This window comes from Chiloscyllium punctatum, chromosome 18, assembly GCF_047496795.1.
Source record: "Chiloscyllium punctatum isolate Juve2018m chromosome 18, sChiPun1.3, whole genome shotgun sequence".
Taxonomy (NCBI): Eukaryota; Metazoa; Chordata; class Chondrichthyes; order Orectolobiformes; family Hemiscylliidae; genus Chiloscyllium; species Chiloscyllium punctatum.
In genome coordinates, this window is record NC_092756.1 from 67,877,342 (window position 1) to 67,903,706 (window position 26,365).

At 43.9% G+C, this 26,365-nt stretch overlaps 1 protein-coding gene across 1 annotated transcript in view; it reads left to right on the forward strand.

Annotated features, from left to right (window-relative positions):
• sgsm3 (small G protein signaling modulator 3) overlaps positions 1 to 26,118 on the forward strand; it is a 195,117-nt gene extending 168,999 nt beyond the window's left edge. Inside the window, exons 19-23 of the mRNA XM_072588388.1 lie at positions 7,056 to 7,104; positions 10,091 to 10,176; positions 17,164 to 17,286; positions 18,147 to 18,207; positions 24,368 to 26,118. Coding sequence (XP_072444489.1) covers positions 7,056 to 7,104; positions 10,091 to 10,176; positions 17,164 to 17,286; positions 18,147 to 18,207; positions 24,368 to 24,451 — 403 coding nt within the window. The 3' untranslated portion in view covers positions 24,452 to 26,118. The remainder of the gene's footprint in view (positions 1 to 7,055; positions 7,105 to 10,090; positions 10,177 to 17,163; positions 17,287 to 18,146; positions 18,208 to 24,367) is intronic.
• Positions 26,119 to 26,365: the final 247 nt, after the last annotated feature.

Here is a 26,365-nt window from a genome sequence, read left to right on the forward strand (position 1 = left end):
ACTATAGGCAAATAGATGGTGAACCAGAAGACACAGCTTAAAAATACAGGGTAGGCCATTTAGGACAGAGATAAGGAGAAACGTCTTCACCCAGAGAGTGGTGGCTGTATGGAATGCTCTGCCCCAGAGGGCAACGGAGGCCCAGTCTCTGGATTCAGTTAAGAAAGAGTTGGATAGAGCTCTCAAGGATAGTGGAATCAAGGGTTATGGAGATAAGGCAGGAACAGGATACTGATTAAGGATGATCAGCCATGATCATATTGAATGGTGGTGCAGGCTCAAAGGGTAGACTGGCCTACTCCTGCACCTGTTGTCTATTGTCTATTATCTTGCAAAATGTCCAGATTACAGAGGAGGAAGTGCTGGATGCCTTGAAACGGTTAAAGGTGGATAAATCCCCAGGACCTGATCAGGTGTACCCGAGAACTCTGTGGGAAGCTAGAGAAGTGATTGCTGGGCCTCTTGCTGAGATATTTGTACCATTGATAGTCACAGATGAGGTGCCAGAAGGCTGGAGGTTGGCAAACGTGGTGCCACTGTTTAAGAAGGGTGGTAAAGACAAGCCAGGGAACGAGAGACCGGTGAGCCTGACCTTGGTGGTGGGCAAGTTATTGAAGGGAATCCTGAGGGAGAGGATGTACATGTATTTGGAAAGGCAAGGACAGATTTGGGATAGTCAACATGGCTTTGTATGTGGGAAATCGTGTCTCACAAACTTGATTGAGTTTTTTGAAGAAGTAACAAAGAAGATTGATGAGGGCAGAGCAGTAGATGTGATCTATATGGACTTCAGTAAGGCATTCGACAAGGTTCCCCATGGGAGACTGATTAGCAAGGTTAGATCTCATGGAATACAGGGAGAACTAGCCATTTGGATACAGAACTGGCTCAAAGGTAGAAGACAGAGGGTGGCGGTGGAGGGTTGTTTTTCAGACTGGAGGCCTGTGACCAGTGGAGTGCCACAAGGATCGGTGCTGGGCCCTCTACTTTTTGTCATTTACATAAATGATTTGGATGTGAGGATAAGAGGTACAGTTAGTAAGTTTGCAGATAACACCGAAATTGGAGGCGTAGTGGACAGCGAAGAGGGTTACCTCAGATTACAACAGGATCTTGACCAGATGGGCCAATGGGCTGAGAAGTGGCAGATGGAGCTTAATTCAGATAATTGCGAGGTGCTGCATTTTGGGAAAGCAAATCTTCGCAGGTCTTACACACTTAATGGTAAGGTCCTGGGGAGTGTTGCTGAACAAAGAGACCTTGGAGTGCAGGTTCATAGCACCTTGAAAGTGGAGTCGCAGGTAGATAGGATAGTGAAGAAGGCGTTTGAGATGCTTTCCTTTATTGGTCAGAGTATTGAGTACAGGAGTTGGGAGGTCATGTTGCGGCTGTACAGGACTTTGGTTAGGCCACTGTTGGAATATTGCGTGCAATTCTGGTCTCCTTCCTATCGGAAAGATATTGTGAAACTTGAAAGGGTTCAGAAAAGATTTACAAGGATGTTGCCAGGGTTGGATGATCTGAGCTACAGGGAGAGGCTGAACAGGCTGTGGCTGTTTTCTCTGGAGTGTCGGAGGCTGAGGGGTGACCTTATAGAGGTTTACAAAATTATGAGGGGCATGGATAGGATAAATAGACAAAGTCTTTTCTCTGGGATCGGGGAGTCCAGAACTAGAGGGCATAGGTTTAGGGTGAGAGAGGAAAGATATAAAAGAGACCGAAGGGGAAACTTTTTCATTCAGAGGATGGTACGTGTATGGAATGAGTATGTGGTGGAGGCTGGTACAATTGCAACATTTAAGAGGCATTTGGATGGGTATATGAATAGGAAGGGTTTGGAGGGATATGGGCTGGGTGCTGGCAGGTGGGACTAGATTGGGTTGGGATATCTGATCGGCATGGACGGGTTGGACTGAAGGGTCTGTTTCCATGCTGTACATCTCTATGACTCTTAAGAAGTTAAAGGGAAAAAAAATAAGTAGAGCAGAGGTTCATCCTTTTATGCCCCCATCATGCTGCATGACCATAACCCAAGGCTGTTGATTTGAGATTTTCCAAGAAATCCAGTCAGGAATTCAGGAGGGAGACCTTCACGTAGATTAGGGAGAGTGTAGAACTGACTCCTACAAAGTGAATATCATAGATAAATCTCTGGCGAAGCTCAACAGCCCAAATTTCTTTCTTCCTCTGTCAAAGGTGTAAAGCACAATTCCAATCGTGTACACATTTTTATTACACTTACGTTTAAGAATTTGGCTGTCTTTCATTTACTCAGTTCCTATTGCTAAGCACCCCTTTCTCTTTGCCTTTGCTTAATTTTAAAATATTAATTTGGCCTCCACATGAAATGCCAATGTTAATTGAGGGAACTTTACAGTAAGTCCTCACTTAAGGTCTTGGTTGTGTTCCTGAAAATCATAACTGAAGTGAACCATGAGTTTCAAATGAATCAAGTCAGATATTTCTTTGCCTGAAAAAAAGTGTATAAGTGCATGTACAGCACTGTGCATTCCTAGGTGAACTAACATGCAAGCTAAAATGTTGACTTGGAGTTATTTTAATCATCCTGTTCAGACATGCTATGAGGCGACAGGTGGGACTTGAACCTAGACCTTCTGGCCTGAGGTAGGGACCATACTTCCTTTTAAATTCTACCAGCTGCTTTGGTGGGATTAGAGTGTCCCTACATCATGAACCTGGCCTTTGAATTACAGCACTGCTAATTCCTCAGGTAGTTTTGCTACTGCTATTTGGAGGAGTTTAAACTAGTCTGGCAAGGGGACACAGAATATCAATGAAAAAGAGACAGGTCATGCTACAGCAAAGGAAGCAAGTCACAGTGAGTTTAACGTTGTTGAATGACAAGAGAGTATGGCAAGGCTGGCTGGTCTTTAATGCTAGAAGTGTAATAGGTTAGATTGATGAGTCTATGACGTGGATTGACACATGGAAGTATGATATTTTTGCCGACACAGAAACATGGTTCCAGGATATGGGATCTTTAGACGAGGCGGAGGAGGGTATAAAAATGGTGGTGGTGCACCACTATTAATTAAGGAGTCAATTAATGCAGTAAGGAGAGATGATATCTTGGAAAGGTCCTCAAACAAGGCGTTGTGAGTAATACTTAGGAATGTTAAGGGGGAGGCACTTTACTGGGAATGTTATAGGCCTCCAAAGAGTCAACAGGAAATAGAAGACCAAATATATAGACAATTCATAGAGGTGTGTAAGAGTAATAATCAGGAACTTTTGCTTGAGGATTTCAATTTTCCCAACATAAATTGGGATAGTCATAGTGTTAAGGATTTAGAAAGGGTGGATTTCTTGAAATGTAGGAGAAAGTGAGGACTGCAGATGCTAGAGATCAGAGTCGAGGAGTGTGGTGCTTGATAAGTGCAGCAGGTCAGGCAGCATCTGAACAGCAAGAGAGTCAATGTTTCAGGCATAAAAGCCCTTCATCAGGAATGTTGGGGGAGAAAGGGGGCGGAGAGAAAAGTAGAGCGGGGGTGGGGGTGAAGGTAGGTTGGGGGTGATAGGTCAGAGGGGAGGGTGGAGCGGACAGTTGGGAAGGAAGATGGACAGTTCAAGAGAGTGGTGCCAGGTTGGAGGGTTGAATCTGGGATGGGGATGGGGGAGGAGGGGAGATTAAGAAACTAGTGAAGTCGATGTCATGTATCCAGAGCAGTTTTTTTTTGTATCAGTATGCAGAAAGCCCAACAAAGGATAGCGCAATAGATCTGGCTCTGGAGAAAGAAACCTGATAGTTGGGGAACATTTTAGTGACCCAACGTGGTACAGTTCAGTTTCCTTCAGTTGAAGGAAAAAGGTGACTTGCAAAATTAGGGGAAGTCAGATTTTATTAAAATAAAGCTGAATCTGGCAAGAGTTGACTGGGAACAGGGTAAGTCTACAGCAGAGCAATGAGGGGTATTCAGAAAGCTAGGGGGAGTACAGGTCCAACATGTACCCTTTTGAGGGAAATGTAGGAGCATTAAATTCAGAGAACCCAGGATGTCTAGGACGATTTAGGACTGGATGAAGAAGAGAGGAGCTTTCAGCAAGTCCAAAGGCTGCAATTCAATGCGGCCCTGGAGAAGTACAGGAAGTGGAGAAGGGAACTTAAGAAAACAATTAGAAGAACAAAAGGGGGTCTGAGAAAGGATTTGCAAATAGGATTAGGGAAAATCCTGAAGTATTTTATAAATACATATAAGGGAAGAGGTTAACCAAAGAAAGATTAGGGCCCACCTGTGTGGAAGCTAGAGGGTATTGGAAGGGTGTTAAGTGAATACTTATCTTCAGTCTTCACTCTAGAAAAGGAGAACATAGCTATAGAATTCAGAAAAGGGAACTGTGAAGGACTTGTACGTCTTGACATGGGAAATGGGGAGGTATTAGAGGTTCTGTTGGGCTTTTAAAAACAGACAAATCCCCTGGCCCGAATGAATTGCATCCCAGGCTGCTGGTGGAGGAGAGGCAGGAAACTGTAGGTGCTCTAACATAATTTTTTTATTCCTCTCCAGCCACTAGGGAAATGCCAGAGGACTGGAGGTTAGTTAATCTGGTTCCACTTTTTAGGAAGGGTGGTAGAGATGAACCAGGAAATTAAAGACCAGTGAGCCTCATGTCAATGGTAGGGGAGCAATTGGAGAAAATTCTGAAGAAGTGAATTAATACACACCTGGAAGAGCATGGATTAATCAGGGATAGTCAGAATGGTTTTGGCAGGGGGAGGTCATGCCTAAGTAAACTTGTTAGAGCTTTTTGAAATTGTGATCAGATGTGTAGATGAGAGAAGTTCAGTTGATGTAGTTTATATGGATGTTAGCAAAGCTTTTGACAAGGTCCCACATGGGAGACGAATTGAGATGATTAACTGGCATGGAATTGAGGGAAGCTTGGAGAGATGGATCAGAAACTGGCTTGGTAATAGGACACAAAGGGTAGTTGTAGAAGCCTGCTCCAGTGACTGGAGGCTGCTGTATAGAAGGATCAGTACTTGGGACCCTTATTGTGTGTTCTATACATAAATGATATAGATAAAAATGTTAGGGGAAGGGGGAGTTTTGAGCAAATTTGGCGACGACATCAAAATTGATTGAAGATGAAGATGATTATAGGCTGCAGGAAGAAATGGATGGGTTGGTCAGGTAGGCAGACCAGTGGCAAATGGTATTTAGCTCTGATTAGTGTGAGGTGATGCATTTTGGAAGAAACCAGTTGAGGGAGTATTTAATGAATGGTAGGTCACTGGGTATCTTGGAGGAACAGGGAGAATCTTGGGGTAATTATTCATAGGTCCTTGAAATCGTCAGAGCATGTGAATATGATAGTTAAGAAGGCAGATGGAGTGCTTGCTTCCATTAGTTGTTTCACAGACTATTCGAGCAAGGAGGTCGTGTTGGAGTTGTACAGAGTGTTGGTCAGGCTACAGCTGGAATACTGTGCACAGTTTTTGGTTACCACACTTCAGGAAAAACGTTATAACACTTGAAGGGGTACAGAGGAGGTTCACCAGAAAGTTGCCTGGGAGGAAGAATTTGAATTTAAGGAGAGTCTAAACCAGTTTGGATTGTTTTCTTTAAAGACTGAAGGGAGACATGATTGAGATGTAAAGGATTATGAAGGTATGGACAGGATGAAGAGAGTAACTGTTCCCCTTGGTTGAGAGGGCATAGTTTTAGGGTAAGGAGCAGGCGATTCAGAGGGGATTTCAGAAAACAAAACTTATTCACTCAGCGAGTGGTGTGAATCTGCGATACACTGCCTCAGAAAGTAGTGGAGGCTGGAAACCTTACAAACTTTGAAAATATTTGGATGAGCGCTTCAACTATCATGACATTCAAGGATATGGGACAAGTGCAGGGAAATTGAGATTAGTTATGTCGGTGCAGACTCGATGGGCTGAAGGATCAAATCTGTGCTGTATAAATAGAATAAATAATCAGTGTACCCTCAGTTAATGGTTGGCTTGCCATAATCATGTGATATGTATCTCTACTGTAGGTATCCTCATGTGGCTGCATTTAACTGCACGTCTTGTAGAACAAAAGAAATGCAACATACTGTACCTCCTATCCGACACATGATTTTTAAAAATCTGTTTAAATAGTATCTGTCTTTTTAGATTGATCGTACTCCATTTATGGCAGAGATTAGTAAGTGCGGGGAGTTAGGTGGTGTGGGTTGCTGCAGAGTTCATGCTTCAACCAACTTCTGCCATGAGATAAAGCCCTTCCATATGAGTTCAGAAATACAGTTAGGGGGAGGAAGCACTTAAATAGGTAAATCAAGGAGGATAGTTCAGGGGTTAATGGTGTGGCGTGCTGCAAGGCAAAGGTGTGCAATTGTGGAGGGAGTCAAAGATAGGAAGCAATGGCAGGTATAGGTAACTGCGGAAGGAAGGCTGGGAAGGAGATGTGCAGGGAAGTCAGTGACGTTGAGTTGAAAATACCCACATAATTTGAGGTAACAGATCCTAAAAAACAAACATGTTAAAACTGAATCATATTAAGCAAAGTTACTTGAAGTGATTTACCTATGCTTTGTCTAATGCCATGATGTACAATCCTGAGGAGAGCTTAATGGGGACATTGGCATCAGGATATTACAGAGTCATGCAGCTATATCCTTATTGAAATATCTGACATTCAGTGGGCAATTGACAAGAAGATACTGATGGGATGTTTCCACTCATTGGGGAATATGGGGCACAAAGGGGCACATGTTTAAAATAGGGGCCTCCTATTTACGTTGGAGGTGAGGAGGGTCATTAATCTTTGGAATTTTTTTTCCATGGAGTGTGGTGAAGGCTGAGTCATTGATATATTCAGGGAAGCATTAGAGAGATTTTTGTTATGGAGATCAGGCAGATAAGTGGAATTAAAGCAACAAGAAAATCATCCTCAATCTTACTGAAAAGTGTAAGAGGGTTGATGCTAGATGGCTTACCCCTTCTCCTCGCTCTATTGATTGTACAAGGGTTATACAATTCGTGACATTTTAATGTAATTGGATGCTCAGCTCCACTAATTACTGATTTGTTTTTACAGGTTGGATGAAGATGGGAAGGTGCTGACTCCCGAGGAACTTCTGTACAGAGTGAGTGATAGAGTAGTAGTAGGAATACAGAATGGGGGATGGAAACAATGGAGTCACTAGAGGAGCAATGGTAGATAGGAAATGCAGAATGTGAATGATAGAGGGTTGGCGAATTTGGGTGATGGAATATGGGAGGTTCGGGGGAGAGGAGACTTGAGTGATGGAGTATGGGGGACTACCGGATGAGGAATGAGAGTGATGGAACTGGGGGACAGAGGATATGATGATGAACTTGGGAAGAGATGTGTGACAGAAAATGTAAGCGATAGAGAGAAGGGCCATGTGGGATGGAGGAAGTCAGTTATGAAGTGGGAGCGCAGTACGGCACAGGAGAGGGGACTATTTACATGGGGTGGGGCATCATGCAGGTCAGGGATAAGAGTGAGTTGGGCAGTGGGAATAAAGGAGTTGAAAGTGAGTAACAAAGCTAGTGGAGAAGGTGCCAAGTTGAGGGGTTGACAGGGGAGATAAGGATGAGTACTGAAGTGGGATCAAATCTATGTCCACACTGAATGAAAGCTAAACACTGTGGCTGGGACTGAGTGGAGAAATACTTTAGGGGCAGTGGAAGAATCCTAGAGCCAGGGTGAAAAATGAACAAATAAGTAACAAGAGCAGGTCTGAAGTTAGGAATCATTTTTTTATTCATTTGTGGAATCTGATAAGAGCGGTTACATTATTGCCATTAGTGTAACATTTTATTGCAACTTGTTATGAGTTCAAATCCCACCATCTGCCATGATGTGATTTCGGCCCGTGTACCATATACGTTCAAAGTTTGGGAGAAGATTTGTAGCTCGGGTGCTCGTTGTTGTGGTTCTGTTCGCTGAGCTGGGAATTTGTCTTGCAAACGTTTCGTCCCCTGTCTAGGTGACATCGTCAGTGCTTGGGAGCCTCCTGTGAAGCGCTTCTGTGCTGTTTCCTCCGGCATTTATAGTGGCCTGTCTCTGCCGCTTCCGGTTGTCAGTTCGAGCTGTCCGCTGTAGTGGCTGGAATATTGGGTCCAGGTCGATGTGTTTGTTGATAGAGTCTGTGGATGAGTGCCATGCCTCTAGGAATTTCCTGGCTGTTCTCTGTGGGATTGGAAGGTGCTATCAGAGAAGCTTTGGTGAATGACTGCAGAGCATCTTGTAGATGGCACACAGTGTTACTACTATGAATCAAAGATGGAAGGCATGGATATTGTGGGCAGCAGATGTGATGCCAAATTAATGGCTGCTTTGTCCTGGATAGTGTCAGGCTTCTTGAGTGTTATTGGAACTGCACTCAAGAACAGAGAATAGCCAGGGAATTCCTAGAGGCATGGCACAGAAGCGCTTCACAGAAGGCTCCCAAGCACTGAGGATGTCACCTAGACAGGGGACGAAACGTTTGCAAGACAAATTCCCAGCTCGGCGAACAGAACCACAACAACCATATACGTTAGCCTGGGGTTCTGGAGTACTACTCAAGTGACATTACCAGTATCAGCTCCTGACTCCCCAAAGCCTATCCATTATCTAGAAGGCACAGGTCAGAAGTGTGATGGAATACTCACCGTTTGCTTGGATGAGTGCAGGACAAAGCAGCCATTAATTTGGCATCACATCTGCTGCCCACAATATCCATGCCTTCCATCTTTGATTCATAGTAGTAACACTGTGTGCCATCTACAAGATGCTCTGCAGTCATTCACCAAAGCTTCTCTGATAGCACCTTCCAATCCCACAATGTTTCACACTCAGAAGAACAAAGGCAGCAAATACATGGGAACTCCACCAGTTCTCCTTGCAGTCACGCACCATCCTGACTTGGAATATAATGCCGTTCATTCACCTCACTGGGTCAAAATCCTGGAATTTCATTCCTAACAATATTGTGGGCATCCTGACCCCATATACTCTGCACTATTTCAAGAATGCAGCTCATCACTACCTTATCCAGGGAAATTAAGGATGGGCAAGAATTGCTGGGTTGGGGAATGAGGTATCAGGCCATTTCAGCAGTAGGCTGTAATCTTGTATGCCTCACTCTGTCTAAACACCCTATGAGCTGTATGTCCTTGTTTGCTATGATATGCCTGCACTGCTCACAAAACTCTTCACTGTACTTAGGCACATGTGACAACAATAAATCAAATCGAATCAGTGTAAGGGACATTGGGGTGGCCACGGGTGGATTATGGTTTCCAGGTGAACAGGAGGGCAGCAGGTCGGAGTCTGTGGTGTTATGGATGTGGTGGGTAGGGGTGGGTATGTATGGCAGATTTCGTGTTAGATTAATACTTAGCCAGGAATTAAGTTCAGTTTTTAATTGTATGACTTTTCCTGAGTAACTATTAACTTAATTGCAGTGGGTCCCTCCTAATTCTCTAATACACTGATGCCCTTCAGTGAAAGAAATCTGCAGTTCTCCCCGGTCAGGCGTACATTTGATTCCAGATGCACAGCAATGTGGTTGATTCTCAATTCCCCTCTGAAATGACCTGGCAAGCCATTCAGTTGTACCAATGGCTACAAGTGCAGGGAAAGTTTTTGTTGGGTTATTACCCCTGCCTAATGCACCTAACCTACACATCCCTGAACACTATGGGCAGTTTAGCATGGCCAATCCACCCTAACCTGCATATCTTTGGACTGTGGGAGGAAATTGGAGCACCCGGAGGAAACCCACGCACGCACAGGGAGAATGAGCACATTCCATGCAGGCAGTCGCCCGAAGCTGGAAGTGAACCCAGGTTCCTGGCACTGTGAGGCAGCAGTGCTAACCACTGAGCCACTGTGCTGCCCATGAATCTTAAATGTCAAGTAAAGGTATTAAGGAGTATGAGCTATGATGAGCCATGATCTCATTGAATGGTGGAACAAGCTGAAGGGTGTGAATGGCATACTCCTGTCTTATATTCTTAAGGTAGTATACTATCTTTCTGTCTTCACAGATGATGCCAGATTTGCTGAGTATCTCCAACATCTTCTCTTTATACTAAATTCGGTTTCCCTTCTTTCAGGCTGTCCAGTCAGTGAACATGAGTCACGATGCTGCACATGCACAGATGGATGTGAAATTTCGGTCACTGGTGTGTGTGGGACTAAAGTAAGTGATTATCTTCAATGCTATGCCTTTTGTGTCCAAATGACGATGAGTGCATGGATCATGGTTGGGTGTATCAGCTTGGAGTTCCTAAATAAGATATTCAGACTCAAAAAAAAGTTGGGCAAATGTATTTTGGAATGTAAATTAACAAGGAACATCAATAAACTAGATCCTATAAATAAGCAAGAAACTGTTCGATTGGAAAACAAATTTAAGGAGATGAGGAAATTCTGGTTCTAGGAAATTAATCAAAAAATGGAATTGCTGTTAGGCTTTAAATGTGAGATCAGACTAGTGTGGTATGCCTCATAAATACATTTAGTTATTGCCATTAAATCTGAGGATTCCTTGTGTAATCAGGATGAATATTATATCCTGATGCTGAGGTAACAATATGTCAAAATTGCGCCATCCATTTAAGGCCACAGGTTATAATCAAGGAAAGTCTGAGGCCATTTAGATGTAAGTAATCATCATTGAGAGAACATTATCATGGAGAGTACATTATCGCTCAGCTGTAGAGTCATTGAGTCACAGAGATGTACAGCACTGAAACAGACTCTTCAGTCCAATTTGTCCATGCCGAGCAGATATCCTAACCTAATCTAGTCCCATTTGCCAGCACTTGGCCCATCTCCCACTAAACCCTTCTTATTCATATGCCCATCCAGATGCCTTTTAAATGCTACAGTCGTACTAGGCCTCCTCCACTTCCTCTGGCAGCTCATTCCGTACACACACCACCCTCTGTGTGGAAAAGTTGCCACTTAGGTCCCTTTTATATCTTTCCCCACTCACCCTAAACCTATGCTTTCTAGTTCTGGAGCCCCCTAACCCAGGGAAAAGACTTTGTCTATTTATCCTAACCATGCCCCTCATGATTTTATAAACCTCTATAAGGTCACCCCTTAACCGCCGACGCTCCAGGGAAAACAGCCCCAGCCTATCAGCCTGTCTATAGCTCAAATCCTCCAACCCTGGCAAAATCCTTAAATCTTTTCTGAACCCTTTCAAGTTTCACAACATCCTTCTGATAGGAAGGAGACCAGAATTACATGCAATATTCCAACAGTGGTCGAACCAATGTCCTGTATAGCTGCAACATGACCTCCCAACTCCTGTACTCAATACTCTGACCAAAAACGAAAGCATATCAAACGCCTTCTTCACTATCCTATCTACCTATGATTCTACTTTCAAGGAACTATGAACCTGCACTCCAAGGTCTCTTTGTTCAGCAACACTCCTTAGGATTTTATCATTAAGTTATGAGTCCTGCTATGATTTGCTTTTCCAAAATGCAGCACCTCACATTTATCTAAATTAAACCCCCTCTGCCATTCTTCAGCCCATCTGATCAAGATCCTGTTGTACTCTGAGATAATCTTCTTTGCTGTCCACTACCCCTCCAATTTTGGTGTCATCTGCCAACCTACTAGCTATACCTCCTACATTCACATCCAAAGTCATTGATATAAATGATGAAAAGTAGTCGACCCAGCACCAATCCTCGTGGCACTCCACTGGTCACAGACCTCTAGTCTGAAAAACAACCCTGCACCATCACCCTCTGTCTTCTACCTTCGAGCCAGTAGCAGCCAGTTGCAAACCATAAGATTTCAAAAATGGCACTGTGATAGAAACATAGAAACATAGAAAAATACAGCGCAGTACAGGCCCTTCGGCCCTCGATGTTGCACCGACCGAAGCCTACCTAACCTACACTAGCCCAATAACCACCATATGCTTGTCCAATGCCCACTTGAATGACCATAAAGAGGGAGAGTCCACCACTGATACTGGCAGGGCATTCCATGAACTCACAACCCGCTGAGTAAAGAATCTACCCCTAACATCTGTCCTATACCTACCACCCCTTAATTTAAAGCTGTGTCCCCTAGTAACAGCTGACTCCATATGCGGAAAAAGGTTCTCACTGTCAACCCTATCTAAACCCCTAATCATCTTGTACACCTCTATCAAATCTCCCCTAAACCTTCTTTTCTCCAATGAGAACAGCCCCAAGTGCCTCAGCCTTTCCTCATACGATCTTCTGATGAAACCTGGTTAGCACTGCTGCCTCACAGCATGAGGGACCGAGGTTCGATTGCAGCCTTGAGTGACTGTCTGCGTAGGGTTTGCACATTTTCCCCATGTCAGCATAGGTTTCTGCCAGGAGCTGTAGTTTCTTTCTACCATTCAAAAATATGCAGATTAGGTGGATTGGCAGTGTTAAATTGCCTGTTAGTGTCCAGGGATATGCAGGTTAGATAGATTAGCCATGATAAATGTAGAGTAACAGAGATAGGAATGAGGGTCTGGTAGAATGTCTTTGGAGGGTTGACAGAGACTAGAACCGAATCTGCACTGTAGGGTTTCAATGACTCTGTAATATATTTTACTGATATTGATGAAAGATTAGATCGTAGCCAGGATCAATAGTGACATAGGATATTTCACATACACCTGCACAAGCAAATAGGGCCTCAGTTTTACAAAATCACTATGGTGTGGAAACAGACAATTCCATACCGACTCTCCGAAAAGCACCTCTCTTCCCTATCCCTGTAACCCTGCATTTCTCATGGCTAATCCACCTAACCTACACATCCCTGGACATTATGGGCAATTTAGCATGGGCAATCCACCCTAACCTGCACATGTTTGGACTGTGGGAGGAAATTTGAGCAGACGTTGTGCAAACTCCACACATACAGAAGTCTATGGCTGGAATTGAGCCCTGGTCCCTGGCACTGCTAAGCAGTAGTGCTAACCATTGAGACACCACACCACCTTTTAATGTTTTAACTGAGTGTCCAGCACCTCTGAGAGTGCAGTGCTCCCTCAGTGCTTCAACCTTCATTTTGTTTTTGTCCTAACACTTGTTGGAACTCAGGAGAATGAGAGGCAACCTTACTGAAACATGCAAGATTCTTAAGGGACTTGACAGGGTCAGTGCATAGATCTTGTTTCCCCTTATGGAAGAGTCCAGGATCAGAAGGCATAATCTCACAAGTGGTTGTTTATTTAAAACAGAAATGAGGAAGAATTTCTTCTCTTAGATAATGGTGAATCTGGAATTATTTACTGTAAAGGCTGAGTCACTAAGTATATTCAAGGCTGAGATGGACAGATTTCTAATCTGCAAGGGAATTGAGAATCATGGGGAGAAAGTGCATTATCACGTCAGGCATGACTTTGTTAAATAGCAGTATAGATGGGCTGTGAATGGTTTACTTTTAGCTCTTACATCTTATGGTCAGTTTGCATCTGTTCCGATAACTGCAGTGACAGTAATTCCAGAACCCTGCCCCTTCAGTGAGTGATATTGTTTTGTAGCTTTTTAACGAATGTACAAGAGAGCTTTATTTGGAGATGGCTTGTCTTTCATGTCTTTTGTCTGTTATCTAAAGTTACTCTTGGGCTAATGCTCCAATCTGTGGAACTCAGTTTCCATCATCCCTGCCTTCCTGTGTCCAAAGTTAAAACTCTCACAACACCAGGTTATAGTCCAACAGGTTTAATTGGAAGCACACTAGCTTTCGGAGCGACGCTCCTTCATCACCTGATGACAGCTACCTGTTGAAGGAACGGCGCTCTGAAAGCTAGTGTGCTTCCAATTAAACCTGTTGGACTATAACCTGGTGTTGTGTGATTTTTAACTTTGTACACCCCAGTCCAACACCGGCATCTCCAAATCATTCCTGTGTCCAGAGTACTATTGCTGTGTGCAGCACCCTGACTTTCTTAGAGGATGACAGGAATTGGAGTACACCATTCAGCCCATTGAGCCTGCTCTGCCATTCAGTGGCTGATCTGTGCCTAACCCCATATGCCTGCCTTGGACCCATATCCCTTAATACCCTTGCTTAATAAAATTGTCTATCTCAGATTTAAATTTAACAGTTGAATTAGCATTGACCATCATTTAAAGAAGAGAGTTCCAAATGTCCACTACTCTTTAGCATGTAGAAGTGTTTTCTAACATCTCCCTTGAATGGCCTGGTGCTAATTCTTCGACTATGCCCTAGTTCTAGAATCTCAATCAGTGGAATTAGTTTATCCTTATTTACACTGATGTTCCCTCTTCGTATCCCAAAGTCCTAATTTGTCTAATCCCTCCCTTGTAACTTAACCTCTAAAGTATAGGTGTCATCCTCATAAACCTATGTTGAATTCCCTCCAGGGTCAAAACATCCTTCCTAATGTATGGTGCCCAGCGTTACTTTCAGTACTATCAGTATAGTCTAACCTGGGTTTTGTATAACTGCAGCATAACATCTGGATTCCCATACTCTATCCCTTTAGATACAAAGGCCAACATTTGGTTTAGTCTTGTCTATTTTCTGCACTTGCTTGTGGGAGATTAAAAAGCTATGCACTTGATTCCAAAATCTCGTTAGATAGTCACTGTATTTATTTTTATGCCTTCTAAAAAATACCCTGATCTATTCTTTCTCTGTCTAAACTCAATAATCTCCCATATGTTTATATTAAAATCCATCTGCTACTACTTTGCTCATTCACTAATCTGTCAATGTCATGTTGTAATTTTATGCTGCTGTCAACACTGTGTACAATCCTGCCTAATTTTGAATTGTCAATAAATTTAATTTTTTAACTTGTTATACCACCTATCTAAGTCGTTAATGAATATTGTGAATAATTGAGGCTCCAACACAGTTCCCTGTGGGATCACACCAGTCACATCCTGCCAATTTAACTACTTACCCATTCTTCCAATTCCCTGTTTTATGGCACTCAACAAATTTCCGATCCATGTCAGTAATTTGCCTTCAATTCCATGGGCTTCCACCTAGCTCTTCCACCAGTCTTTTGTATGGGACATAATCAAAAGCCTTCTGGAAATCCACATAAGCCACATCCTCAGACTTACCACTGTCCACTACCTTTGCCACCTCTTCAAACAACTGAGTTTAGTCAGACATGACCCTCCATGAATCCATGCTGAATCTCCCTGACTGACTGAAATCTTTCAAGGTGTTCAGTTACCCTATCCCTGAATATAGTGTCTAACAATTTCCCCATCACAGATGTTAGGCTAGCTAGTTTGTAATTTCCTGGTTTCCCTCTCTTACCTTTCTGAAAGAGCAGAGTGACGTGAGCAGTCCAGAGGCACAGCTGGTTCCTAATCCAGAGGTCCAACTCGTGAATTCAGGGAAGTCGGAAAGATTAGGGTTAGGGCATCAGCAGTGTACTGTCTTACCATTTTTAACACTGAGGATGGAAACCATCAGGTCCTGGGAATATGTCACTCTTCAGTTCCATTAATTTCTCCATTATTAATGATTCCCACCTCAGGCGACTCTGTGTGTAGAGTTTGCACATTCTCCCCGTGTCTGCGTGGGTTTCCTCCGGGTGATCCGGTTTCCTCCCACAATCCAAAAATGTGCAGGTTAAGTGAATTGGCCATGCTAAATTGCCCGTAGTGTTTGGGGTAGGGGAATCGGTCTGGGTGGGTTGCGCTTCGGCGGTTCAGTGTGGACTTGTTGGGCCGAAGGGCCTGTTTCCACACTAAGTAATCTAATCTAATTTAGTTAAACTAATTTTACTTAGGTGCTGTCCCTGATCCTCTGACACTTTCAATAAGCTATCCTCCTTTTCTGTTGTGAATACTGAAGCAAAATAATTGTTCTTCATATTTGCCTCGTGGTCACTGACAATATCCCCACTCTCAGTTTCAGTGGGCCAGTAGTACTCTTAGGAGATAATGAGGATTGCAGATGCTAGAGAAGTCAGAGTCAATGAGGTGTGGTGCTGAAACAAGCACAGCAGGTCAGGCAGCATGTGAGGAGCAAGAGAGTTGACATTTTGGGCAGAATCCTTCATCCGTCCTCACTGTCTCCTAGTTACTGAAAACCATACTGCGAAGCCTCTTTCAAGGATGCTAACCTTGAACAAGTTCCAATGTGGACCACAACTCTGGCTGTTTACCCTCCTCTTTCAGAATGTGTCTGCTCAGAGATGTCCTTGCCCCTGGCACCAGGGAGACAGCACACTAGGCTGGAGTCCCACTTACAGCAACAGAAATGCATACCTGTGCCCTGACTATAGAGTCTCTGATTGCAGCAGCTTACCTGCACCTTGACCCTCCCTGCTTTACAACAGAACCAGCTGTGGTGCCACTGTTTTAACTATTGGTGTCATCATCCCCTGACAGGCCAATTTCCCACCCACCCAGCAGTATCCAAAATGGCATACTTGTTTGAGGGGGGGGTTTGGTCCAGGGGTCTCATGCACTGACTGCCTACCCTTGCTGGTGTTCACCCATCTATCTGCCTCAACTTTGGTTGTGACCTCATCCCTGAAATTTCTATCTCTGATGCTTTCCACTAGCTGAATGCTCCTAGGTGTGTGCATCTGTTGATCTAACCAATCCACATGGCCGTTCGAGAGGTCCTTGATCTCCCACATCTTGCAGGAGAAGCGTATAACCCAATGAATTGCCATTTCTAACCCTCTAGTGACTACTCAGTTAGAAATTAAATAAGTAAATGAATAGATCTTATCTAGTTACTTAAATATACAGTTATTGCTTACCAACTAAGAGGCTTTCTAAATACATTATCCACCATAAAACAATCATGTACTCTACCCTGCACTACAGTCAAATTTCCACTATTCTAAAACTGTAAGGCTCTGAATTGAATGTGAGGAAAGAAAGTCACCTGATTAATACTCACCAGTCAGGAGCCCTACTGTGCCGCAAATCATTTTTGAACTCATAATGTAATCAGGACCTTGTCTGAAGATTCTTCCACAATTCCTTTTTGAGTCACGGTGAGCAAACCGGCTTCTCCCAGAATCCTCCTCAGTCACTTCTCACTGCCACCCTCTCTGCCCAAAGTGCTCATTGTGTTCCTTTTATTCATTGCTCTTAGGTTTGTGACGTTAGTAATGTGTGTTATCATAATTTTGGATTGCATTGTGCTTGTCCTGAATACTATTCTTCGATGCTCCTTACAGTGAGCAGGTTCTGCCACTATGGCTGGAGGTTCTCTGTTCAAGTATACAGACAGTGGAGAAATGGTATCAGCCATGGTCGTTCCTCCGTAGTCCTGGCTGGGTCCAAATCAAGTGTGAATTGAGGTGAGAAACTGGTCTGAATGATGTTGCTGTGCAGGAATAGTTCCTGAATTGCTAGTCACTTCTTTCAACTGAAGTCAGTTTCTTTTGTCTTATTGTTGCTCCTCTGGGAGTCCATGCTAATGTCTTGTTCCTGAAGTTTGCACAGACACCCACCATCAATGTACCCCCATCCCACTTCACAAAAGACACCTTCTGCCATTCTCCCCACCTCATCCAGGAGGGGATTATGCTTGATACTCGTCACCTGTACCAGTCAAATGGAGAAGCTGTGGTGTAGTGAAAATGTCACTTGACATAATCCAGAAGCCCAGGCTAATGGTCTGGGAATGTGGCTTGTATCACATAATGGCAAATAGTTGAATTTGAATTCAACAAAAATCTGGAATAAAATAAATATTGTGGCCATCCAATTGTCGTAAAAACACAATCTTTTTTTTCAGGAAGAAAATCTACTGACCTTACCCAGTCTGAACTATACGTGACTCTAGACCCACAGCAATGTGGTTAACTATTTATCTACCCTCTGGGCATTTAAGGTTGGACAATAAATGCTGACCTAGCCATACCAACATCTGTGAGCAAGTAAAGAAAATTCCCCTCTACCTGTTGCTGACTTTACTACAGAGCTTATCAGTGGGCCCATATGATGAGTATCTGTGACACTGGTGTTGGAACATATCTGGAAAATGTTTAGTGAGCGTGCCCTGAGATTAGAGAACTTGATTAATGAAGAGAATTACACTTGCACTGTGATTACATTCTCTTCAACATTTTAGCACGCACTCACGTCACAAGCAGCATATCTCTTGTTCTACAGTATAATATCAATGGTAAATGAATTTTCTCATTCTGTGTTACAGGGTTTTATCCAGATTTGCATTCAGCCTTTCTCAGGATTGGGAACTGCCCATTAGGAAAGAGGTAAAGAACAAACCATGTTGAAGGTGCCATGTTTCAATCCCATGGAGGTTGCACCCAGACAATGAGCCAGTCCCCGTTCCACTAGGCATTACACCTCTAAAGATACTCCATCCACTCCACTTGACATTACATCTCTACAATATGCAAGAGTCCATTCCACTGGATATTACACCTTACATTGTGCCAGTGTCCACTTCATTAGACATTACAATGAGGGATGAGGTCCTGAAAGCAGCATTCAGGGAGATATGGAAGGAAATTAAAAAGGACCTCAAACGGTTATCATGGGATTACTCCCAGCGCCATGTACTAATGATCATAAGAGCAGGAGGATTGATTAATTGAGCACATGGCTAGAGATCTGGTGTTGGATGGAAGCCATCCGAGTTCTGAGGCACTGGGACCAGTTCTGGAGCAGGTGGATCTCTGTATAAATTGGACAGATTACATTTTATTGGGCTGGGATTAATATCCTCACAGAAGGATTTGCTAGTGCTATTGTGGTTTGCTTAAACTTGCTTGTCAAGGGGATAGGAATTTGTGGGGTAGCCCAAATTGGAAGGCAGTTAAGCTGGTAGCAGGAGTACAAAAACCTACAAGTGAGGTAAAAAACAAAGGGAAGGCACCAGGTATGTCTCAAATACAGAATAATACCAAAGATACAAAACTTAAGGGCACTTTACCTGAATGCATTCCACTACTGGTGAAATTAGTGGAGCTGGATGGTCAAATGTTCCTGGGACTTGATGGTCTACATAACCGGAATGTTGAAAAAGATGGCTATAGGCATGTATTGGTAATAATTTTCCAAAATACCATAGATTCTGGAATGGTTTCTGAAGATTGGATGCTTGTAAATGTCACCCATTGTTTTACAAAGAGCAAAAGAGAAGTACTGCACAGGTCAGGGCCTTCGGCCCTCCAAGCCTGTGCCAATCATCATGCCCTAACTAAAGTAAAAAACAAGCTTTCTGCCCTTATTTGGTCTGTATCCCTTTATTCCCTCCCTATTCATGTAACCATCCAGATGCCTGTTAAATGTCACCCATGTGCCTGCTTCCACCACGTCGTCTGACAGTGGCATTCCAGGCTCCTACTACTCTTTGCGTGAAAAACGTCCCTAGCACATTCCCTGAAACTATCCTCCTCTCACCTTGAAACTTCAACCCTGGGTAAAAGCCTCTGACTATCTTCCCTATCTGTGCCTCTCATAATTGCGTAGACTTCTCAAGTGTCCTCTCAGCTTCCATCTTTTTAACTTTTTCTCCATGCTAATGCCCTCAAGATCAAGGAGCAAGGGGAAAAAACAGGGAATTTCAGATTTATCAGCCTGATATCAGTAATACAGAAAATGCAAGAATCTTTCAATAAGGACATGATAAATGGACAATTCGATAAAAATAATCTGGGGTAGTCAGCATGGATTTTGCAAGGGGAGAATCATACTTGAGAAACTTGAAATTTTTTTGAAAAGGTTACTAACAAAATCAACAAACGAAAGTTGATGGATGAAGTATATTTAAACTTTCAGAAAGCTTTTGATAACAAGCTGGGAAGCAAAATTAAAGTATATGGGATAGGAGATAGTCTACTAGTATGGATTAATAATTGGGCTATTCAACAGAAAACAGAGTAGGGATAAATGGGTTGATGGAGGACCTTGCTCTTGTGGATATTCAGAGGGAGACCCATACCCTCACATGCCTCTGTAAAGGTGCTGACAGTGGTCTGGAGTATGTCCTCAGTGGTTGCACACCTCCTAGAATCATCTGCATCCTGCAGTTCGATGACACTGGTTGGGGTGATTTTGGTTTTGTTTGAAGGCGACGGAGATTTAATAATTTCCCGCAGTTTGTGTAAGTTAGCTCCACTCCAGCAGGGAGCTTGTCAGCAATGAGGGGAAGCATTGTAGCGAGGTAGATCGAGAACAGTGTTGGGGCAATGACACAGCCCTGCCTGGCACTGTTCCGAATGGGCACTGGGCCGGTGATGGATCCAAGGACGCTCTATTCTTCCCCACCAATGGTGTCAAAGGCCTTTGTGAGGTCAAAGGCAGCCATGTACAGGTTCTTTTCTCTCCATTTCTCCTGTAGCTATCATGTGGTGAAAATTATGTCCGTTGTGCCCCTTTGTGGCAGGCAGCCACACTGTAGTTCGGAGGAGGAGTTCCTCAGCCACAGGGAGGAGGTGGTTGAGTAGGACCCTCACGATGACTTTCCAACGATTAACAGCGAGGGGATTCCCCTGTAGTTACCACAGTCAGACCTGTTCCCTTTTTTGAAAATACTCATGACTCTGTTGTCTTGGAGCTCTGCCAGGATACTCTTCTCCTTCCAGATAAGGCAGACAAAGGCGTGGAGCTGCAGCAGGAGCTCTTTGCCCCTTGCTTCAATGCTTTGGCAGTGATACGGTCTGCTCCAGCAGCCTTGTTGTTCTTAAGCTGGCAGATGGCCTTCTCCCCTTTGTGTAAGCCTGAGGTGTTGCTGAGCTCATGGTGTGTAGTATACTGTGGGATGCATTCAAGGGCGCTTGGATCAACAACAGAGCCCTAGTTGAGGAGGTCTCTAAAATACTCCCCTCACTTTTGATGGCTTTTTTTGGGTTTTTGATGGCTTCTTTATCTTTGATAAGAGTCACTCTGTCCTTGACCAGCAGTGGGTGGGGCCTTGAGGGTTTGGTCCATAGCTGGCGTTGACAGCCCAGAAGAAACCCTGCATGTCATTGTTGTCGGCCACTCGTTGGGCCTCCAGTGCTTTCGTTATGTCAGGGATATCGATTTGGACCTCTGCCATCAGTCACCTGTAGGTCTGTCATTTCTCTTCCTAGTGCAGTTACTGTTTTACACGCAGAAATTACACGGTTTAATAGTTCTTGGATCTCATGATCATTCTCATCAAACCAGTTTTGGTGTTTCCTGGTTGAGTGACCGACTGGAGTTTTGCAGGCAATGGCCATGGCAGTCTTAGGGATGGACCAGAGACTGTTGGAATCCCGCAGCTCAGTGTCACTGAGGGTCACGAGTTGTGTGGAGACGAGTTGGTTGTATGACACTATTTTTTCCCGGTCTTTGAACTTTTTGCGGCATTGCTTCTGTTGTCTCTGCTGTGGAGAGGCTACGTTTATGTTGATCCTGGCTCTGATCAGGCAATGGTCCATACAGCAGTCAAAGCTCCTGTCATGGTGTGGATAATTTGAACTTTTGTTTTATGAATTCACAGGATGAGGGCATCGCTGGCTGGGCCAACATTTATTGCCCACCCCTAATTGTCCAGAGTGCAGTTGAGAGTCAACCATATGGCTGTGGGTCTGCAGTCACATGTAGGCCAGACCAGGTTAGAATGGCAGTTTCCTTCCCTGAAGGGCATTAGTGACCCAAGTTTTTCCAACAATCAATGATGGATTCATGGTCATTGTCAGCCTCTTAAGTTCAGATATTCATTGAATTCAAATTCCACCATCTGCCATGGCGGGATTTGAACCTGGGTCCCCAGAGTATTACCTGGGTCTCTGGATTAACGGTCCAGCGATAATGCCACTAGGCCATTGCCTCTCCGATCCCTTACTCTGATGATGACGTAGTCAAGGAGATGCCAGTGACTGGATCTCGGGTGTTGCCACATTGTCTTGTATTTGCCCCTTTGGTGGGACAGTCTGGTAGTAATGAGGAGATTGTGTTCACAGCATTTGGTCAGGAGAAGGGTACTTTTGGAGTTTTGCTTCCCTACTCTCTCTCTTCCCAATTACATCGCCCCAAGGGTCTGCACTTTCGCTGAGGAAGATTAGTTTGTCTGCAGCAGGGGCAGATTCGTCAAAGCTGGATTAGAATTCCTTCTTGTCCTCATCTTCTGCATCAAGCATTGGTGCATATGCAGAATCGCATGACATACTAGTTCCCAGCAAGGGGGATTAGGACTGTCATGAGGTATTCGCTTATTCTGCAAAGGGAGTCTTTAAGTTGATTCACCAGTTCATTTTTGACAGCATAGCCAACATTATGGATGCATTGTTCTCCTTCAGCCTTGCCTTTCCAGAGAAAGGTGTAGCCCCCACCTTGCTCTCGGAGCTGTCCTTCCCCTGCCCCCCCCCCACCGGGTTTCACTCACGGCAGTGATGTCAATAACATAGCGCCTGAGTTCTGGGCAATGATGGCGGTGTGGCGTTCCAGCCTGTCACTGATGGGACAGTTCATAAGGGTCCCATACTTCATCCTGAGGATGTGGAAGGTGCCTATACAGTTCTTTTAGTGTGAGGAAACCATTGCACACCGGCTACCACACAGGCAAAGCAATGCAAGGTCCAATAGTGAGGGAAGGTAAGGCCAGGCACTGCTGTTTGGCCTTAGATTGCCAGCGGTGGAGTGCAGACAAACAGCTTGGTGCTGGTCAGCTGCTCATGCTGTGTGAAAGTGGGAGGAAGGGGAAAAAACGGGAAGGACTGTGCAATTGCAGCTATTGTCCTTGCCATCCTCAGTTTGTGACTGAAATCACTACACTGGAGGGGGGGGGGGGGTGGTGTTGTAAAAATCACTAAGTTGGGGGTTGGGGAGAGTTTATATCAAAACAAATTAGACTTGGTTGGTGGAGTTTATAAAATCACCGAATTGGTTGGTGAGTAATTTATAGATTACTGGGCTGGGAGGGCGTAATAAGATTATTGGATAGAGGGCATTTAAAAAAAAACCCAACTTGGGTGGAGGTTATTTTATAAAACACTGGGCTCTCGAGGTGTTAATAAAAAGAGGATCACTGGACTGGTAGGGTGTTATGATATTACTGAACTGTGGGGTGGCATAAAATTACTGGGCGGGGGGGTTATAAAAACAATGGACTGGAGTTTATATTAACACTGGAATGGGAGGACAGGGAGTTTAATGAAAATCTCGCCGTAGTTGCAACAACAGGAGCTCTGGTTGATGGGCAGGCAGTTTATAGGCTGTGCTTGGCCCTGTTAAGAGCAGCCAGAAGACCGGAAGAGTGGTGTTCAGGTCTCAGTCCCTAGAGGTGTGAACAGGAGAGGTTGAAGAAGGGGCAGCAAGGGAGGAAGGACAGGTAGGTAATCGTGGGCCAGGTTATCCCTGCCATCTTTCCTATTGCCATAGAGGGAGTGTAACAAAGGTTCACTTGACTTGTTCACGGAATGGTGGGGCTGCCCAATGAAGAAAAATTGGGCTTGTATTCTTCACAGTTTCAAACAACGAGAGATTTTCTCATTAAAATTTGAAAATTACTATCGCAGGGGCGTGTGGAAACTCTGTCTTTGAGTATATTTAAAGTAGAGGTTGACAAATTTGTATTATCAATGGTATAAAGGGTTATGGAGATAGGCTATGCAAAAGGCACTGACACAGTTGTCTTGATGGGCTGAATGGCCTACTCCCGTTCCTACCTCGCTATAGTAAATTGGTGTCCATTCCACTGGACCTTACATCACCACAGTCAGCTGGCATACAGTTCATTAGACATTTTATCTTTGTGGGTACCCAGGATCTATTTTCTTGACAATATACCTTTATAGGGAACCAATGGAAATTACAAGCTGACAGTGATCCAGTGTCGACTCCACTGGACATTGAAGCCTGACAGGAAGTTCAGTGCCCACTTCACTGGAGTGTGTGCCTGACATTTGACCCCTGCTCGATGTGCATAAACACAGTTTGGAGCCTGTTCAGTGTGTTGAGGGGGTGTGCCATTTGCAGTCAAGTGGTTCTGTCTGTGTTTATGGAAGTGGAGGGTGGGGAAGGATCTGGTAATAGTGATGTTTCTGTTTCTGTTTGGGTGTGCATGCACTGATGGAGGGAGTGAAATTACGAAGGGTGCAATGTTTCTGGTGTGATATGGTCTGTATGTGAGGGAAGTTGGGATGTGTGTAAGGTGCTGATGGGGTTGGCCTTAGTGAGATTTCTGTATATAGAGACGTTCAACAGGATAGTGATACCTCAGAGGGGAGAGGTGTGTGGGGCAGAGTTTGTATCTTGTGGAATGTGTATGTGGGAGTAATAGTCTTATAAAGTTCTGTGTGGCTGTGGCTAGGGAAGGATGATCTCTATGTTTCTTCTTAGTTGCAGTAAGACTGGGGAAGAGACCATGAACACTTAATAAGAGGAAGCTCTGTTTAATTGAGCAATACCATCTGACCACAACGGTTTTTCTTTTCTGCTTAGGACAAAGAGAAGAAGCCTCTAAAAGATGGAGTCCAGGACATGCTGGTGAAGCATCATCTCTTCAGCTGGGATATTGATGGTTAATAACTCCTCTCCTCCAATGAAAACACTCAACGCCAAATCTCCATGAGCATGTGACTCTACAGGTGCCTGTTGACATTGTGATCCCCCAATCCAAATCAGTCCTGGCAAAGTCCTGCCTTGCATAATGAAACAATACTTCATTATAATCCTGTAAATATTCCCCTGAACCCCTCACATTCCATGCCCTATTCCCTCTCTCCACACCAAAACTAGCACACAGCTCTTCCATAATGCTCATTAACATGCTTGGGGGTCTTTGCTATCCTGATTTCATTTGGTGAGTTGACCTGTGCTGTAGCCTTTCCTTTCCTGCTAAGGGAGTCCACCCTTTAGAAAAGGTATTTTAAGTGTCTCATCACTCCCTTGATTCTAGTCATTTTCTTTTGTGAAGGCCAGAGTTTGGGCTTTGATACAGCTCAATAACAAATGTTTGAAAGAATAAACCAAACATGAGGCAGTGCCTCTCGGACTAAAATCCTCCAGCCTGTCCTGTAGAGCGCTCGATGTTCTTTACCAGGAGAGCAGTAAATATACTGAGCCTAGAAGACAGCAAAGGACACACCCGTGTCACTTTGTCATTCTTGGTGACGGATCTCGGCATGGAGAAATGATGATGAATGAAGTTCCCCAATGTCCTACATGTTCCAATAATATGTAGACCATCTGCAGTGTTCAAAACTGGATCAATTCAAACAGATGCTAGCCACAACTACCAGATGTTGCAAGGGATCAAATTGACAATTTAGCGCATTTTAATGTAATGAAATACTCTAAGGCAGTTAAAAGCTGCCATAACTATTTATTTACCATTTCTGGATGCCCATCTGCTTTTAACAATCGGGGTTGCGCTCTCTTTTAGTTTGGTTGCTTCAGCATGGGAAGGTTGATTTCCTAATGAAGCAATTATTAGTGCTTTCTGAAGGAGTGTGTCTGGAAATAGCTATCTCCTGCGTCCTGAAAGGTTGATCCAATAAGCAGGTTTTACCGGATAGTCCAGTGTATTTACATTAACCTACAGCTGGGGGAGGGAGGGGGTGAAGGTGCAGAGATGCTGCCACTGACAGATAATTAAAGAACAAAAGGCTTATTTATTGCCCACCCAGGCTGCAGAATATTGTCTGAACTGCAGGGTACAATGAGGCCACAACTAAGGAGAAACCACAAGAAGGCGATGTATGCATCTTATGGAATGCAAAGAATATCCATCTCCCCAAGTACCAAAAATTTCCATCTCCTGAGCCTCTTGCAGCCTTGTTTGCCAGTAAGGGCTGCTGACCATTAGCAAAGACCTCAACAATGGGAAAATGTGCCGATCTAAATGCAAAATTACTGTGTAAGTAGGTAGAAAAATTACAAAATGGATTTTGTGACAACTGTCCCAGCATTTCACTGATTCCTGGAAATGCCATATTATTCCAAAACCCCTCATTCCCAGCTGAAAATGGTTCTAGCAACAAGTCGCTTGTTGGGTTGGTATGCAGTGCAGGTCCTGTAGGATTCGGCAGATTCAGTATCATCCACATGCCTTCTCCCAGTTTGAATTTCCAGATAATTGAGTTTTATTCTTTGTCTTCCTTGAGTTTTCTTCAATCATTGGTCTGTGTGTACAAACTTTTTATCATGTTAGCTATTTGTAAATAAGAAATAAATGATTACTGGGTTACTGATGTTGGGTGTCTATGCCGTTTATTGCTTCCAAATTCCAAGATAATGGTAGAATAGCAGTGCAGTATAAGGGCTCCTCAGTGCAGGAACCTGGAGCTCGTCTTCTCTACTTTACTTCCTTTTCCTGTGCTATTTTTAAACAAAAGAATTCCATTTGTTATGGTTCCTTACCTTTTAACGTCTTCGACAACAGATATCTTCTCCTGACCCAGGCCCAGCAACTTGAAGGCTTCCAGCAGCCCGGAATGA